The sequence below is a fragment of the Typha angustifolia genome, chromosome 15, assembly GCF_048772165.1.
Source record: "Typha angustifolia cultivar Huaian chromosome 15, ASM4877216v1, whole genome shotgun sequence".
NCBI lineage: Eukaryota > Viridiplantae > Streptophyta > Magnoliopsida > Poales > Typhaceae > Typha > Typha angustifolia.
This window is the reverse complement of record NC_133253.1, coordinates 18,716,337-18,731,511: the sequence shown is the minus strand read 5'-3', so window position 1 is coordinate 18,731,511 and position 15,175 is coordinate 18,716,337. Positions and strand designations below refer to the sequence as shown.

The following is a 15,175-nucleotide window of genomic DNA, read 5'->3' as shown; positions in this document are numbered from 1 at the left end:
ATGCCAGAAAACCATTTAACATGTGAAAAGACGAAAGCGAAAAGCGATTAATTGAAAGAAATGGCATCTTTATTCTTTTTTTTTACTAATAAATGGACAAAATTTTAATGGCTTTTGGGTAGACAACTAGACATTCAAAAATGAGTGTGATTTGACTTTTGAGGGGTATACATAATATCGGGTTTAGTGAGATAATGAGTAATGTTACAAGGAAATTTTCCTACTTATCGGATGGTCTGTCGTATCTTTGGCGCTGTTATGAGGGCGATTTGCTGATGGAATCGATTTAATTGCCTTAAGAGCTATTTCCTACCAACATCTCGTTATTGCGATCACTGTGCGAATTCTCGGAGCTTCGAACGAGTAAGGTCACATTTAATTTTGCCAGTAGAAGTGAAGATTCATCACATTTAATGTTTTTTTTAAGTAAAGAAATTAGTGATGTTTTGATTAAATGGACGATGATGAAATTAGAATTTAAAAATACACACATGACATAAGCTCGTTTAATCATTTCCCAACTGCTTAATAATTTCATGACACGGCACAAGCAAGGGGGATGAATCAAATATCAGTTGCAATAGAGATGATGATATTTATCCTGCAGCATGAAAGTTCTGGGATGACAGCATATAATAGCAGAATGAAAAAAAATCCGAAGAAAGGACAGGCGTCAGACAGCAGGATTATCTTAGGCTAGAAGAAAGATCATGCAATAATACTGTGAGTAATCATGCAATGTCATCTCACAATAAGTTTTGGCTCTAGAAAAAGCGAAATGATACGATTTTGTCTGCAAAATATAGCTAGAAGAAACAGATGTTATCATGCAATTTCGGCAAATTTCAGGACTCAAATGAGTATTGGGGTAACACCAAAATACAGTGCTAGAATTTTAGAAAGCAGTTGGAAACCATATCCCAGTCCGGATACTCTTATTTTGAAATTGATCAAATTAAACCTGCAACAACAATAAGCCACAAGCATCCAACATCATTTTACCTAGGATAATACATTAAACTACTAATCACTGAAAGTTACTAATGCATTCCGATTTAATTAAATTTCAACAACTTAGTAATATTGTTAGCCATCATCTTTTCTTCAGCCTCTCTTTCATCCTCGCAACTGCAGCTCTCAGTGTATCTTCATCTTTACAAAATGTGAACCTTACCAAATTCTTCCCTTCCTCAGGGTTGAGGTAAAAAACGCTAGTTGGAATTGCAACAACACCCACTTCCTGAATCAAGTACTCACAGAAGGCCACATCATTTTCAAACCCAAAAGGAGTGTGATCTACCACTACAAAATAAGTTCCACTTGATGGGTAAACAATAAAACCTGCAGCCTTCAGTCCATCTACTAGTATAGCTTTTTTTGCCATGTAGTCCCTTTTTAATTCCTCATAATAGGTGTCTGGTGCCCGTAAAGCTGTTGCAGCTGCCGACTGCATTGGAGTGGATGTGGCGAATGTGAGAAAAGAGTGTGCCTGCCTCACACCCCATGTTAAATGGGCTGGTGCTATAGCCCATCCGATCTTCCAACCAGTTAAGGAGAATGTCTTCCCCAGGGAGTTCAAAGTCACAGTCCTCTCATACATGCCAGGAAGAGAAGCCATGGAAATATGGGTAGCTTCAAATGCTAACTTGTCGTAAACCTCATCTGTGAAAACCAACACATCATTTTCCTTGCAAAGAGTAGCAATCAGTTCAAGTTCCTCTCTGGTGAACATTTTTCCAGTTGGGTTGTGTGGTGTATTAATCATTATTGCTCTGGTATTTTTTGAGATTGCAGACTTGATCTCATTAACTGGGCAAGAGAAATCTGGGGGACAAAGAGTAATGGACTTTATCTTGGCACCAGCCATAGATAGAGTAGCTTCATAGGAATCATAGAATGGAGCAAATACTATCACCTCATCACCAGGATTTATTAAGCCTAATATGGTTGCAGCTATTGCTTCAGTACACCCAGATGTGACAGTAATTTCCCTCTCAGGATCCACATCTAGACCAGTGTCTTTCCTGAACCTAGCTGCTATGGCAGAATTGAGATCAGGCACGCCATAGCCTCTTGCATATTGATTCTTCCCTTCTTTTATAGCTTGAATAGCAGCTTCTTTGACAAAATCAGGACCGTCAAAATTTGGAAATCCCTGGCCAAGGTTTATTGCTCCATGTTTGATGGCAAGCATGCTCATCTGAGTGAAAATAGTGGTTTTGAACTTCTCCAAACGCTTAGCAACCTACAAAGACAGGAACATCAATCTCCCACAAGCTTACCCATATGTGATGCCTAAGTAACAGCAACTTAAAAACTATTGTAAGAAAGACGTTTCAAAATGAAAATTTACAGTTAAAATTATTCAAAATAAAGCACGGGAGAAAATCGGCACACTTATATATACCAAATAAAAGATCAGAAATATTGTCTGACTCAATAATGTCTAATCAGAATGATGAATTAATACATCTAAGGTTCCCATATCTTTTGATACATCTATATCATTGATTTACTGATTGGTACCAACTAAACAAGCAGCATACTAATTGGAGACAAGTTATATAAAAAAACGTACACATACAATCACATATGCCAGCCTGAAGATAAACATGCATGTGATGTTCCAGCACTGAGTTATTTATAAGAGAATTGGCAATTTCATGACTTATAGGTCAATGCGAACAATAACTAACGATGGTGATCAAGTAAAATGTGATTTGATCAAATACAATGGTTGAAGACTTATAAGGCTATAGATTTAAGGTACAAGACGAGTATGTTGCATATCGGACCATCCTAGCTATGGCTATATCTAGTTGTCAGTAATCTGCAGGTCATTGCCTAGCATCTTATCTGTTTAATGCACATGAGCCTGAGTGGGCACATACAAAAGAACACCACTTGGCAAGAGAAATCTAGTTGATTAATCTACCTTCTACAATTTATATCATCATGTCAAACTCCATGCTTCCCTTTTCTTACCAAATCCAACACAAATCCACTATAAATTATGGAGTACCTTATCTAAAGAAAAATAAAAAGGCTGCAACAGAAATTCATCTCAAGGTGCAAACACCAAACGAATAAATGCTATGACACATGAGTGTAGCAATTTTGCAATGCTAGGAGTGAAAACAGATTGGATATGGATCATGTATTGGTTAATTCACATCCAGAAGCATATTTTTGCTACAAATACGGATTCTGTTACATATATAGATGGATAACAAAATGTAAAACCTTATCTGGATGAAATGGCAAGAATATTAATCGGATATGATCAGATATTAAATGAATACAGATACAAACCGGATATTAAATGGATTCGGATACATACTAAATTTTAAATGGATTTCAAATGCAAATTGAACACCAACAAGACTTAAACAAATAAAAATACAAATAAAATGGGGATACACATATATTTGAAAACTAAATGAATTTAAATATATCTGAAATTTGAGAATTGTACGAGCTAGAAAGTTTGAGGATATGCAATATGCTAATTAATTTATTTATTATACATTTACCAATGAACGAACATTTGAATAATACATATTGAATAGTAGAATGTGGATTATGGAAGATGAAAAAGCAAAATAAATTATAACTAAACCTGGTTAGGAAGCTAGAAAGTTTGAATAGCTACTAAATACTAGTGAATTCAAGTTATATGTTTGTCGAACAAACATATATCCGAATCCGAACCCAAATTCATAGCCAAATCTGTACCTGAAACTGTACCTGAATGAAACATATATCCCTCTCCGAATATAAATCCGAAATTTTAGAATTTCTATCTGTATCCGAATTTGAGTTAGAAAGGAATTTTGCATCCCATATCCTACATTTTGGGCAACAGAACCTGGTCGGATAGGTTATTATCCTACCCATTTTCACCCCTATATAATAGGCAAAGCCCATGCTGGAGACCTAGATAGAGGACAACTTACTACTCATCAACCATATTGTAAGCTCATAGTGCAGCAGACTTGAGTACCACAACCAAACCAGAGCATATCTGCTGAGAACATGATATCTAGCAAAACTAATGGAAATTGACATGTCAAACCAAACAACACTACATCTTTTAGCATCTCATGTGTGCGGATGACTCCTTTATACAGAAGATTCCTAGAACGAAGGTGAACACGCTAGAAAAAGAGGCAATCAAAATACCGGTCACAACATTTACAACTATTATAGGCAATAAAGCGTACTGAAAAAAAAAATATGAAGGCCTAATGATGTACTTTAAGATACTCAAGACAAGTAATTTCGATTCGATCCTGCAAACATAGAACTCCAAGAAACCCCTCTAATTGATTTTCCTAAAACACACAAGAGGTTTTAAGAAACAAATGTCCCATTCTTCATTAAAACTATAAACAAGCAGATCAATCACTAAATGTCCTACAAAAGAAACCGATTTGGGCATTTCCACAAACGCCGTATTACCTGCAAGGGAGGAGAAGCCAACGGTTCCTTCGATTCTTGATCGGCAGAGGCGGCCTCCTTTTGGGTGGGAACAGTAGAAATCGAGGCCATCGCGGCAGTACTAGATCGAGGGTTCCTCGAGCTCTTGGAAAGAGAGGCGAGAAGAGCGCGTCGAAAGGTAGAGGAGAAGGGGCTCAACGGCATCTCATGGTGGGGGGAGGTCCGGGAGGAGATGGAAGGGAGGGAAGAAAATAGCATCGAGCACCTTGCCTTTTATAAAGGTGTGCAGGGGAATCGCGAAAGGCAAACGCCGTCGCCGAAGCTCGCGAAGCACAGTTAGCTACGGTGTTATTCTAGCTCTCCGAAGTCCGACCAAGCAGGAGAAGCCTCGGATGCGGTGCACGTGGAATTGTGTGGACAGGAGGAGCGTGAGATCGTGCGAATTGGCAACGCGACCGACTTGTATTGGGTTAATGGATTTTAGCGAATGAGATCCGAGATGGCTACGGAATTATTATTTTTTTCCCTCGTCTTTCTTATATCAAAGTTTTTTTTTTTTGGGTATACTTTTGCTGATTTCATGGAGAAAATTTCATCTTATTTTTATTTGCCAAATGATTAAATCACTACAGCAGCTAAATCGAAGTCACATACCATAAACTCATAAAGGCATGGACATGGACATGAGGTTGCCACTCAAGGCTCTGCATTTGAATGTTTAACCATCAATGGCAGCAGCTCTTATAATTCTTGAGCATATCAAACATTTTGCCAAAATAATATATATATATTAATGTATTAACAGAGATAGCAAAAATAAAAAGAACAGGTCTCCAAACTGAGAGTTACAAACAACCATTTTGGTGACCTTCACTTATTGGGTTGAGGATGTGATTCTCAAACAATGATATCTAAATTTTCGGCATCCCTAAAATGCATATTTGGTATCAATCATGAACGTGCTAATCAATCTCTGGAGCAGTAACCAAGTTAGTAATGAAACTTCTGCGGTCGGTATAAGCCAATGGATCTATAATTCGTCTGCTGAATAGGTCGTGCGTTCATCTCTGCGTCCTGCAAAATAATAAGTAATAGGAGAAATATTAGTTTGAATCATATCTAGATATTTCCTTTGATGCTTAGCGTTTACATAATCCTTTAATTTGTGTTGTGTTCACCAAAAGGCCATAAACATAGGCTATTATTTTTGAGTCTGGAATTAACTATCAACAAGCTTCATTTTTTAATGGTAAGATAGAGTCGGTATTGGGATAAACACAGAGATCACCTCTGTTTCTCAAGTTATAAGGATAAAGACTAGAATCAGAATTTTTCCATATTCTTTGTCCTCATGCTGTTCACCACAATTTGTCAATCCTAGTTCTTAACAGCTCCATCAAAACATGCCTTATTGTTAATAGCTACAGGATTATGGTTATTAAGTTGGTTTTGCATACTGTAAGACCAAGCCACCAATAAAAGTACATGGATGCAGAATGGAGGTTCAAAAATCAAACCATATCAATAAAGGGCTTATATGCTGACTTTAAACTCCAACTCTGAAATATAAGGATGACATTATGTGTCGCAACAACAATTATATTACCCTCGCAAAGTTTAGTATTTTATATCTTATTCAAGTTAACTGTTTAAGGACCAATCCTCAAAGACAGGGTAGATTGAATAGGAAGGAAGGAAGGGTATAATAGAAATGTCTCCCTCCATGTCATTGGTATTAGGTGAAGGATGAGAAGATGGAAGAAGAGGAGACTAAGATTGTGATTTAGAGGCCACCACAGGAGACAGAGATGAACCAAAGAAAACAATGAAAGAACTGAAGAGGACATTTTAGTTATCAAGAGAAGTACAAAAAAAACTAACTTAATTATATTTAAAGTCCTTGGACTTGAATATGGAGGTTTGTGTTCAGCCTCTTCAAGTCTGAAAAATTGATGATTACTTAACAAAAATTATAAAGAAAATATTTGCTTGTGGTAACTTACATCATGGACAGCTTCTCTCAGTAGATGGATCTGCTGTTTTGACACAGTCCTCACCTGCCAAAAGCACAAGATGGGTCATTATATTTCTTCTTCTTTCACCACATATTTACGTAATCAACATGAAATGTCAATGAAATTTTGTGAGAAGACATAGATAACAATGTCAAAAATTTCCAACCAACCTTCTTGATAATGGTCCACACGACTCCTTCGGTGCAAGGTGGAACTGTGAGAGATCCCAGGTATCTATAGTACTTCCTGCTTCCCCTCTTTATATCCCTCGGATCCACCATTCCCACTTTCTCCTCTGCTCCATGCTCATCACTAATCTTCTTAATATACTTCTCCATCTAAATAATATGCATACAAATGTTAATTTAATCAAACAACTAAGAGGTCAAACTTTCTTATATGTGTAGCTAATAATAATAATCCGCCAAGCCTATTAGACTTCAATAAAGAACAAACCTCGGCTAGGAATGAATCATGTCGGCCTATCGTGTACAAAATCCCGACAACTGCAGTCTTATTATCGGCGCTTTCATGAACCATGTGCATCTCAAGGGAGTACCTATCACAAATTCATATGCTCGTCAGTTATTAAAGAAGTTGAGAAATGGATTACTGATACAGAAAAGAAAAAAATATTAATCAAGCAAGAACCTGCGGCCATTGATGGTGTGCTCAGAGGGCGAGTGCCAATGCACCTGTTTGAGACTATACTCTGTTCCATTAATCCATAGACTTCCTGCTTCCCCTTCCCATTCGAGCTAAATCCAATAAAAGTTAAGATTAAGAACAGATACATCAACCAACGAGATCAAAATATGTAGAAATGGAGAGGAGGATTCATCGCATCGTACCATAATATCATGACCACGATTCTTTAGTACAGCGTTAGATGGCTTATAAGATCGACGGAGTTTGCCCAGATGAGGAAGTATCTCAACCCTCTTGTCTAATAGATCGATCGGCGACTGCATCTGACCCTTACCACAAGCCGCCCATTCCTCGTGTATGTGACCCCAATTCTCGGGCCCTGTTTCCGTACCACTCTCATAGCTAAATTCATCCTCATGTTCTACAAGAAAGGCAGCGATTAGCAATCAAGAAGCCCAACAAGAGAACGAACCGAATCAACGGCTCTATACCTACCAATTTCCTGCGATGTGGCAAATGGGAGAGAGAGGAAGAGGAAAATGGCGGAGGCGGCGAAGAGTTTGTTTAGACCCATCTTTGCTAACGCCGAATGGTGAGCAAGAGAAGTGCGTACTAGGGGGCGTATTAATAGTGCAGACGGGGAGGGGTATATACCGTAAATTGGAAGGTGACAGCGTGGCACTAGACGTATAAAGTTATATATATAGGCAAATACTCAAAAGTAAAAAGAAGACGTGGTCTTGACCTCAATAGCCATGTCAGCACTGGCTTTAAAGACGGATTCCTCGTAGATTTAAATGACTCGTTCGGAATAAGAATAGAAGTAGCAATTGATACATTCAATTCAACAAGCAAACATATCACATGAAGAGGCGTACCTGTAATGTATCCACGTGAGGTGGCACTTTGCTGGAAGCTTCAAGGCTTTGAACCGGTTCTACCTCCAGCCTCAAGGAAGGTAGCGATCAGTGTGTTAAATTTGTACGGAGATAAATATTCTAAGTCATAGTAATTCCCCAAGTATAAAAGAAATTCCCAGTTTTGCATACTCTGATTAAAAGCTTTTATTCTTAATCACTTTTTCTAGGTCAGAAGCAATGCATATATCCAGCTATATTAATTATCATCACTCAGCTCTCATTTACATAATAAAGTAACTGCTCACATGATCCCGTTCTTAAGATATAGCGTGCATAGAATTAAGATGCCGTAACTTTCATACTTTATATTTATATATATTTCATACATAATTATGGAATCTTCCCCAGATAATAACAATATTATTGAAGCTCTACTTTCCATGCTATTATTCCGAAGAATCTTTCCCTCGTACATAGCACGTGGCTCCATGTATACAGTTCATAAAGGCCGGGCATAACCACTAATGGCGCGTCTTCCTCCTCTAATTGCGTATGCGTAGGTTAAAAAAGATAAGATTAAGTAGATTTAACTGGAGTGCAGGTCAAAGTTATTAGAGTAGGAGGCATGGCTTTAAAACCATATCAGTTCATATACCTTAAATGCGATTTAGTTTTAGATATTACTTTTATGTTCCACCTCGTGAGTTCTTTATGCTTCTTGAATCCTCTGTACGAAGTATCATCCTACATACTTTAGTACAATGATAAGAGTCAATAGTAGTTTAGTTGTGTCAACTAGATACAACTTACAATTAACTATAATTTTTTTTAGATGAACAGATTAGTAAACGTAATAATTAAATAGATACTTCGTCACTCGTTCCTTTTCTTTGAATCTTTCCCCCCACCTACTTTTATTATATTTCTAGAGTAAATCATGCTGAGATTAGAGTTGACAAGTATATTGGGATGATTAAGTCAAGCTCGTGTTTAGATTACTATTCCGCGCTAATGAATCGAATCGTAGATTTTACACGACCTACCAGAACATGAAGGGAAGAGTACTGGAATTTTAAATATTTTATTTTTATCACGTGAATTGTGATTTTATTTGGGGGAATATTTTTATGAGAGACGTGAATTATGTACTTATCCAATGAAAGTGGCGGGCACGGATGAAGGAAAGAAGTTTAATGCATCACACCAACCCAATTAAAACCCAACAGATTGAGTAATTAACTTTGCCAAGTCTTTGGCTAGCAGCTTGCTATGAGTTCATTCGCAGACCCAGTCCGTAGTCGGTACCAGTTAAGTACGACTAAACGCGATCACATCTGATCTTAAGTAACACGATCTACGGTTTGACCTCGTTTGGGAGAGACCAAGCATACCTACAAGATATCGTCGGATGCATGATGATGATATAGATTCGTGTTGTCGAATTTGACTCCTAATTCTTTTTTTTTTAATATCTACGCACATAAATAAATAATTAATTATTTATTTATTTTTGAAGGGCCTCACTTCGCAATTGGTACCTCGTTAATGGCTGATGAAACATTTGATAATTTATTTTTTTGTCCATACAAATCGCTCGTATGCTTAGAAATGCTATTATATTCTATATAAGCTTTCGTCATAAGATTATTTATTTAAGAAATTTTATATAACTTTATTACTCACCCTTCATTTTTTTTTAAGTTTTTCATTTCATGACTACTATCCTACCTTTATGAGTAAACATGACTAATTAATCCTAATTTATTAAAAGAAAGTCCTCTGAATTGGAAACATATTAGAAACTATCTTAAGAGAAAAAAAAAAGAAGTAGATACTCGTTGAGAACTAATTATCTATGAATTAAAAAAATATTTAATAACTGTGAATTTAGTTAAATAACATTAATCCGGTTGTCAAGTTTTTATAATTATTTACTTATCTTTACTTTAAAATATTTATCTTTCTAATCTCGTATTTATTTGATACAGTTGACAAATACTGTATTAGTAACGATGAAATGAGTCTTCCGGAATTTGAATGTGATAGTATATATCTCACTCCTTCTCTTTCTTCTCCTTTTTTTATTACAATTCACAATTATTTAATTTACATAATTCATAATTATATTTATATAATTTGTAGTTATTTTTACACATTTCTCAAATATATTTACAAAATTTGTAGCTAAATATTAGCAATAAAAGGAAAAATAAATAATATAAAAATAACTACTAATTGCAAAAAGCAATTGCAAATAAAATTACGTAATATATCTTTGTAAATTGCATAAAAATAAAAAAAAATTCTGTAAAATAACTATGAATTACATGAGGGAAAAATTGAGGATGGGAGATAGTATCTTATTCCAACCTTTGAATATTCATTTTATCTCATTGATACATAGTATGAGTTTAAATAAATACTATTAAAATAAAGACAAGTAAATAATTCTATAAACTTGACAGCTAATTCATATTTTTAAGGTCTGATTTATAAATGGTTCGTAGCTATATTTATGTAATTTGATTATGTAATTCATCATTATTAGACACTTGCATTTTTACTAGTTTCGTAGTTTTATTATGTAATTTCTAATTATAGTTTTATAGTTTTATTACATATTTGTAATTATTAAGTATTTATATTTTTATGAATTTCATAGTTAGTTTACTTAGTTCTTAGCTTATACTGTTATATGTCGTAGTTAATTTACGTAATTAATAGTCTTTATTGGCTATTAAGTATTTATTAGAAATAATTTATTTTTCACCCTGAATTATTATTACTTTTTATAATGACTCGTTGAATATTTTTTAAGTACATAATGACTCCTTAAATTATCAAACATACTTTACTTGATCACTTTTATTTTGGATCATTACGTACTAAAAGTAAAAATTTAGAAGGTTATCGTGTATAAAAAAATCAGAAAAAAAGAATTATCTATATTTATTATTTTCTGTATTTTTGAGACAAAATTTACATAATAGTACATTTTCAAAAATTCAAACTAATTCACATAAATAGAATTAATATTTGGGAGGGCTAGCTTGGTTGAAAGGTTAAATATAGACTGTATTAGATTCTAATCAGGATTTGAACGGGTTGGATATGGTAAGCAGCTACTGAGTAGAGAGCCCTGAAACCATTAAAGGATCAAAGGGAAATAGAAATCATAAACACCACAAGATGTAGTCTTTCAAACTTTATTCTAACACTAGACAAACAAAAACAAGAAACTAATGGAGTTTTTTACCAACCTAATTGTCTTCACCAAATGATATACCTAAGTGAGTGAGTTGCAGACTTATTAATATAAATATATGAGTATAAATAGATTAGTTTAAATCCATGTGAGACTCATATAAGAACAATCTTAGTCGCTGAATAATTCATCCTCTCTAATTTTTCAAAGGTTCTGAAAGACATTTACTGTAGTAGTGTGTCATCTTTGTAAAGTATAAGTCACTTATTCATATAAATAAACTCACCTATTTAATTTGAGCTACAGTCTTAGCTATGCAGATCTATATGGGTCAAAAACTCTATCCAATAAGCACCATCACATCGACCAAGTGGAACTTATTGCAGCCATATATAGCATTGACTTATTATTATTATTATTAGAAGAAATATGGAGCAGTCACTTGCTGCAACAAGTACTGCATCAATTGAATGACTGTAGAATTAAAATGTATCTAGTTTAAGCTAGAAAGATGCAACTTGCAAAGAAGATAACATATATCAACCAAAGTAGAAATTTCTCTCTGGCTCTCCAGTGTCTGTTTAATTTAAGTCAAGTTATCACTGGAAACAAACAGTATATGTTAATTCATATATAAAGTTAGCATTAATAACAAGAGCAGATGCCCCACTACTACTAGTAATATATATTTTAGCACCTAGAAGAAAAGATTCCTCTGTATCAAAATCAGGTATATATCTTTAGATTAAGCTTAAGTTACTGATGGAACATCTCTCCAAAACAGAGTTACAAACAACCATTTTGGTGATGGAATCTTTCAGCGAAATAAAAAGTATGTATATCAATCTATTAACAGAGATGGCAATAATAAAAAGACCATGTCTCCAAACTGAGAGATACAAACAAAATCTTTCTCCAACAATGAATGGTATGTATATCAATCTATTAGCAGAGACGACAATAACAAAAGGAACAGATCTTCAAACAACCATTTTGGTGATCAGATATCTCACCTCAATGAAAAAGTATGTTTATCAATCTATTAACAGAGATGGTAATAATAAAAGGAACAGGTCTCCAAATTGAGAGCTACAAACAACCATTATGGTGACCTTCACTTATTGAATTGAAGACGTGATTATATAACGACGATATTTCATATCTTTGGGTATCATTCATCCCTGAAATGCATATTTCATATCAATCATGAATGTGCTAATCAATCTCCGGAGTAGCATCCAACTTAGCAATTAAATTTCTGAGGTCGGTAGAAGCCAATAGGTCTATAGTTCGTCTGCTGAATGGGTCGTGCGTTCATCTCAGCGTTCTGCACAATAACAAGTCATAGGAGAAATATTAGTTATAGTCATATCTAGGATGAACCAACGATATAATATATTTCCTTTGATGCGTAGGATTTCCTTTAATTTGTGTTCACGAAAGGGCAATATATCGGCCGAATAAAGCATTTTAGTTATTAAGAAAGTTACTTTTATTAAAACAAACCAACTTAAATGATATAGAGAGTACTAGAACATGAATCTGGAGGTCTATAGTTTGAAGAGGCTTTGTGTTGTGTTCAGGCCTCTTCAAGTCTATAGTTTTAAGTGGTCTCCAAGCTAGAATTTTTACCTTCTAATCCCTACAAACCTAGTTGTTGCCTAATGGGATATAGTTATGTCGACGAAGTATCCAGAAAATGGGCCAAAACTCAAGAAAAGTTATACAGGAAAGCTTTGCTTGTGGTAACTCACATCATGAACAGCTTCTCTCAGCAGACGGACCTGATGTTTTGACACAGTCCTCACCTGCCAATAGCACAGGATGGGTCATTTGTCATTATATTAACTTGTTTCACCACATATCAACTCGAAATGTCAATGGAATTTGTCAAAAGAAATAGACAACAATGTCAAAAAATTCCAACCAACCTTCTTAATAATAGTCCACACGACTCCTTCGGTGCAAGGTGGAACTGTGAGAGACCCCATGTATCTATAGTACTTCCTGCTTCCCCTCTTTATATGCCTCGGATCGATCACTCCCACCTTCTCCTCTGCTTCATGCTCATCACTAATCTTTTTAATATACTTCTCCAACTAAAAAATATGCATACAAATGTTAATTAATCAAACAATAAAGAGATCAAACTTTCTTATTTGTATAACTAATAATAATAATAATAATAATCCACCAAACATCTTAGACTTCGATAAAAGAACACACCTCTGCTAAGAATGAATCTTGTCGGCCGATCTTGTACAAAATCCCGACAACTGCGGCCTTCTTATCGGCGCTTTCATGAACCATATGCACCTCAAGGGAGTACCTGCGGCCATTGATGGTGTGCTCAGAGGGCGAGTGCCAATGCACCTGTTTGAGACTATACTCTGTTCCATTAATCCATAGACTTCCTGCTTCCCCTTCCCATTCGAGCTAAATCCAATAAAAGTTAAGATTAAGAACAGATACATCAACCAACGAGATCAAAATATGTAGAAATGGATATGTAGAAACGGAGAGGAGGATTCATCGCTTCGTACCATAATATCATGACCACGATTCTTTAGAACAGCGTTAGATGGCTTGTAAGATCGACGGAGTTTGCCCAGATGAGGAAGTATCTCAACCCTCTTGTCTAATAGATCGATGGGCGACTGCATCTGGCCCTTACCACAAGCCGCCCATTCCTCGTGTATGTGACCCCAGTTCTCGGGCCCTGTTTCCGTACCACTCTCATAGCTAAATTCCTCCTCATGTTCTACAAGAACAAGAAAGGCAGTGATTAGCAGTCAAGAGGGGCATCAATACAACGAACCCAAATCTAGGGCTGTATACCAACCAACTTCTTGGGATGTGGCAAATGGGAGAGAGAGGAAGAGGAAAATGGTGGAGATGGCGAAGATTTTGCCCACACCCATCTCTGTTAACGCCGATTGTTGGGCAAGAAAGAGATTTTCGGGGGTGTATTTATAGTGGGGAAGGGGAGGGGTCAATAGTCAATACCGTAAACTGGAAGGTAACAACGTAGCTAGCACTTGACGTAATAAGTAAAAGACGGATTCCTTGTAGATTTAACTTGAGGCGTTTGGAATACGAACAGAAGTAACAATTGATTAATTCAACGAGTAAAAACATCACATGAATGATGAAGATGAAGAGGCGTACGTATTATATATCCACGTGAGGTCGCAGGCACTTTGGAAGCTTCAATGCTTTGTACTGGTTCTCCACCAGCATCTAGGAAAGTAGCGATCTATGTTGGATTTGTACCGAGATAAATATTTTAACTCACACTATCTTCTCAAGTATGAAAGGAAATTCCAATATTGCCTACGTTTCTGATTGGCATAGGCTAATATTATTAAACGCAGATTGTATTGAATAGGGAAGCTCCTATACTTGACGACTTTTTCCAGGTCAGACACAATGCATATATATCCAATTATATTAACATCATTCAATTCTCATTTGGGTCAAAAATAATTAATAAGTAAATGCTCGCTTAAAGTATAGCAGCTTTTACACTCTTTATTACATAAACAATTATTGATTCTGCCGTTGATTATAAAAGAAAATATCGAAGTTCTACTTCTTATGCTATTGTTCCCGAGAATCTTTCCCTCGTACATAGCACGTGGCTTCACGTATTGTTCATAAACTCTGGGCATAACCAACATAAGCGCGTCTCCCTCCACTAATTGCGTAGGTTAAAAGATAAAATTAAGTAGATCTTAAGCGGAGTGCGAGTCGAGTTAGAGTAAGATGTATGACTTGAAAAATATATCATTTTATATACCTTTAATGCATTTTAGTTTTGGATAAACTTCCACCACATGACTTCTCTTTATTTCTTAAATCCTCGGTGTTTCCCCATCTGTCATTTTCCATTCGACGAATTACGCTACATACTTTGATAAAATGATAAGAGCCAATAGTATAATTGTGCCAACTAGATACAACTTCTACTTAACTATAAAAAAATACTTTAAATGATGAAGTAAGTA

At 35.6% G+C, this 15,175-nt stretch overlaps 3 protein-coding genes across 3 annotated transcripts; all 3 read right to left on the bottom strand.

Moving 5' to 3' along the window:
* Window positions 1–906: 906 nt before the first annotated feature.
* LOC140779358 (uncharacterized) lies at window positions 907–4,845 on the bottom strand. The gene is made up of 2 exons (XM_073124382.1): window positions 4,462–4,845; window positions 907–2,245 (listed from the first exon to the last, which is right to left on the bottom strand). The coding sequence occupies exons 1-2, from the start codon at window positions 4,696–4,698 to the stop codon at window positions 1,094–1,096; spliced, it is 1,389 nt and encodes a 462-aa protein (XP_072980483.1). The 5' UTR covers window positions 4,699–4,845; the 3' UTR covers window positions 907–1,093.
* A 267-nt stretch (window positions 4,846–5,112) lies between these two features.
* On the bottom strand, window positions 5,113–7,751 carry LOC140778518 (alpha carbonic anhydrase 7-like). Its single transcript, XM_073123283.1, has 7 exons — window positions 7,599–7,751; window positions 7,307–7,524; window positions 7,107–7,213; window positions 6,912–7,014; window positions 6,626–6,793; window positions 6,444–6,497; window positions 5,113–5,514 (listed from the first exon to the last, which is right to left on the bottom strand). The coding sequence occupies exons 1-7, from the start codon at window positions 7,675–7,677 to the stop codon at window positions 5,431–5,433; spliced, it is 813 nt and encodes a 270-aa protein (XP_072979384.1). The 5' UTR covers window positions 7,678–7,751; the 3' UTR covers window positions 5,113–5,430.
* Window positions 7,752–12,090: 4,339 nt separating this feature from the next.
* On the bottom strand, window positions 12,091–14,145 carry LOC140778559 (alpha carbonic anhydrase 7-like). Its single transcript, XM_073123350.1, has 6 exons — window positions 14,011–14,145; window positions 13,712–13,929; window positions 13,395–13,604; window positions 13,100–13,267; window positions 12,923–12,976; window positions 12,091–12,495 (listed from the first exon to the last, which is right to left on the bottom strand). The coding sequence occupies exons 1-6, from the start codon at window positions 14,087–14,089 to the stop codon at window positions 12,412–12,414; spliced, it is 813 nt and encodes a 270-aa protein (XP_072979451.1). The 5' UTR covers window positions 14,090–14,145; the 3' UTR covers window positions 12,091–12,411.
* Between the last annotated feature and the right edge of the window lie 1,030 nt (window positions 14,146–15,175).

What these genes read in the sequence shown, in the direction of transcription:
- LOC140779358 (XM_073124382.1), bottom strand. Translation starts at nt 4,698, where the DNA reads ATGCTATTTTCTTCCCTCCCTTCCATCTCCTCCCGGACCTCCCCCCAC. An exon ending in TGGCTTCTCCTCCCTTGCAG is followed by an intron (nt 2,246 to 4,461) that starts GTAATACGGCGT and finishes CTGTCTTTGTAG; the next exon opens with GTTGCTAAGCGTTTGGAGAA.
- LOC140778518 (XM_073123283.1), bottom strand. Translation starts at nt 7,677, where the DNA reads ATGGGTCTAAACAAACTCTTCGCCGCCTCCGCCATTTTCCTCTTCCTC. An exon ending in ATCGTGGTCATGATATTATG is followed by an intron (nt 7,214 to 7,306) that starts GTACGATGCGAT and finishes TATTGGATTTAG; the next exon opens with CTCGAATGGGAAGGGGAAGC. An exon ending in TGAGAGAAGCTGTCCATGAT is followed by an intron (nt 5,515 to 6,443) that starts GTAAGTTACCAC and finishes ATTATTTTGCAG; the next exon opens with GACGCAGAGATGAACGCACG.
- LOC140778559 (XM_073123350.1), bottom strand. Translation starts at nt 14,089, where the DNA reads ATGGGTGTGGGCAAAATCTTCGCCATCTCCACCATTTTCCTCTTCCTC. An exon ending in ATCGTGGTCATGATATTATG is followed by an intron (nt 13,605 to 13,711) that starts GTACGAAGCGAT and finishes TATTGGATTTAG; the next exon opens with CTCGAATGGGAAGGGGAAGC. An exon ending in TGTGGACTATTATTAAGAAG is followed by an intron (nt 12,977 to 13,099) that starts GTTGGTTGGAAT and finishes TGCTATTGGCAG; the next exon opens with GTGAGGACTGTGTCAAAACA.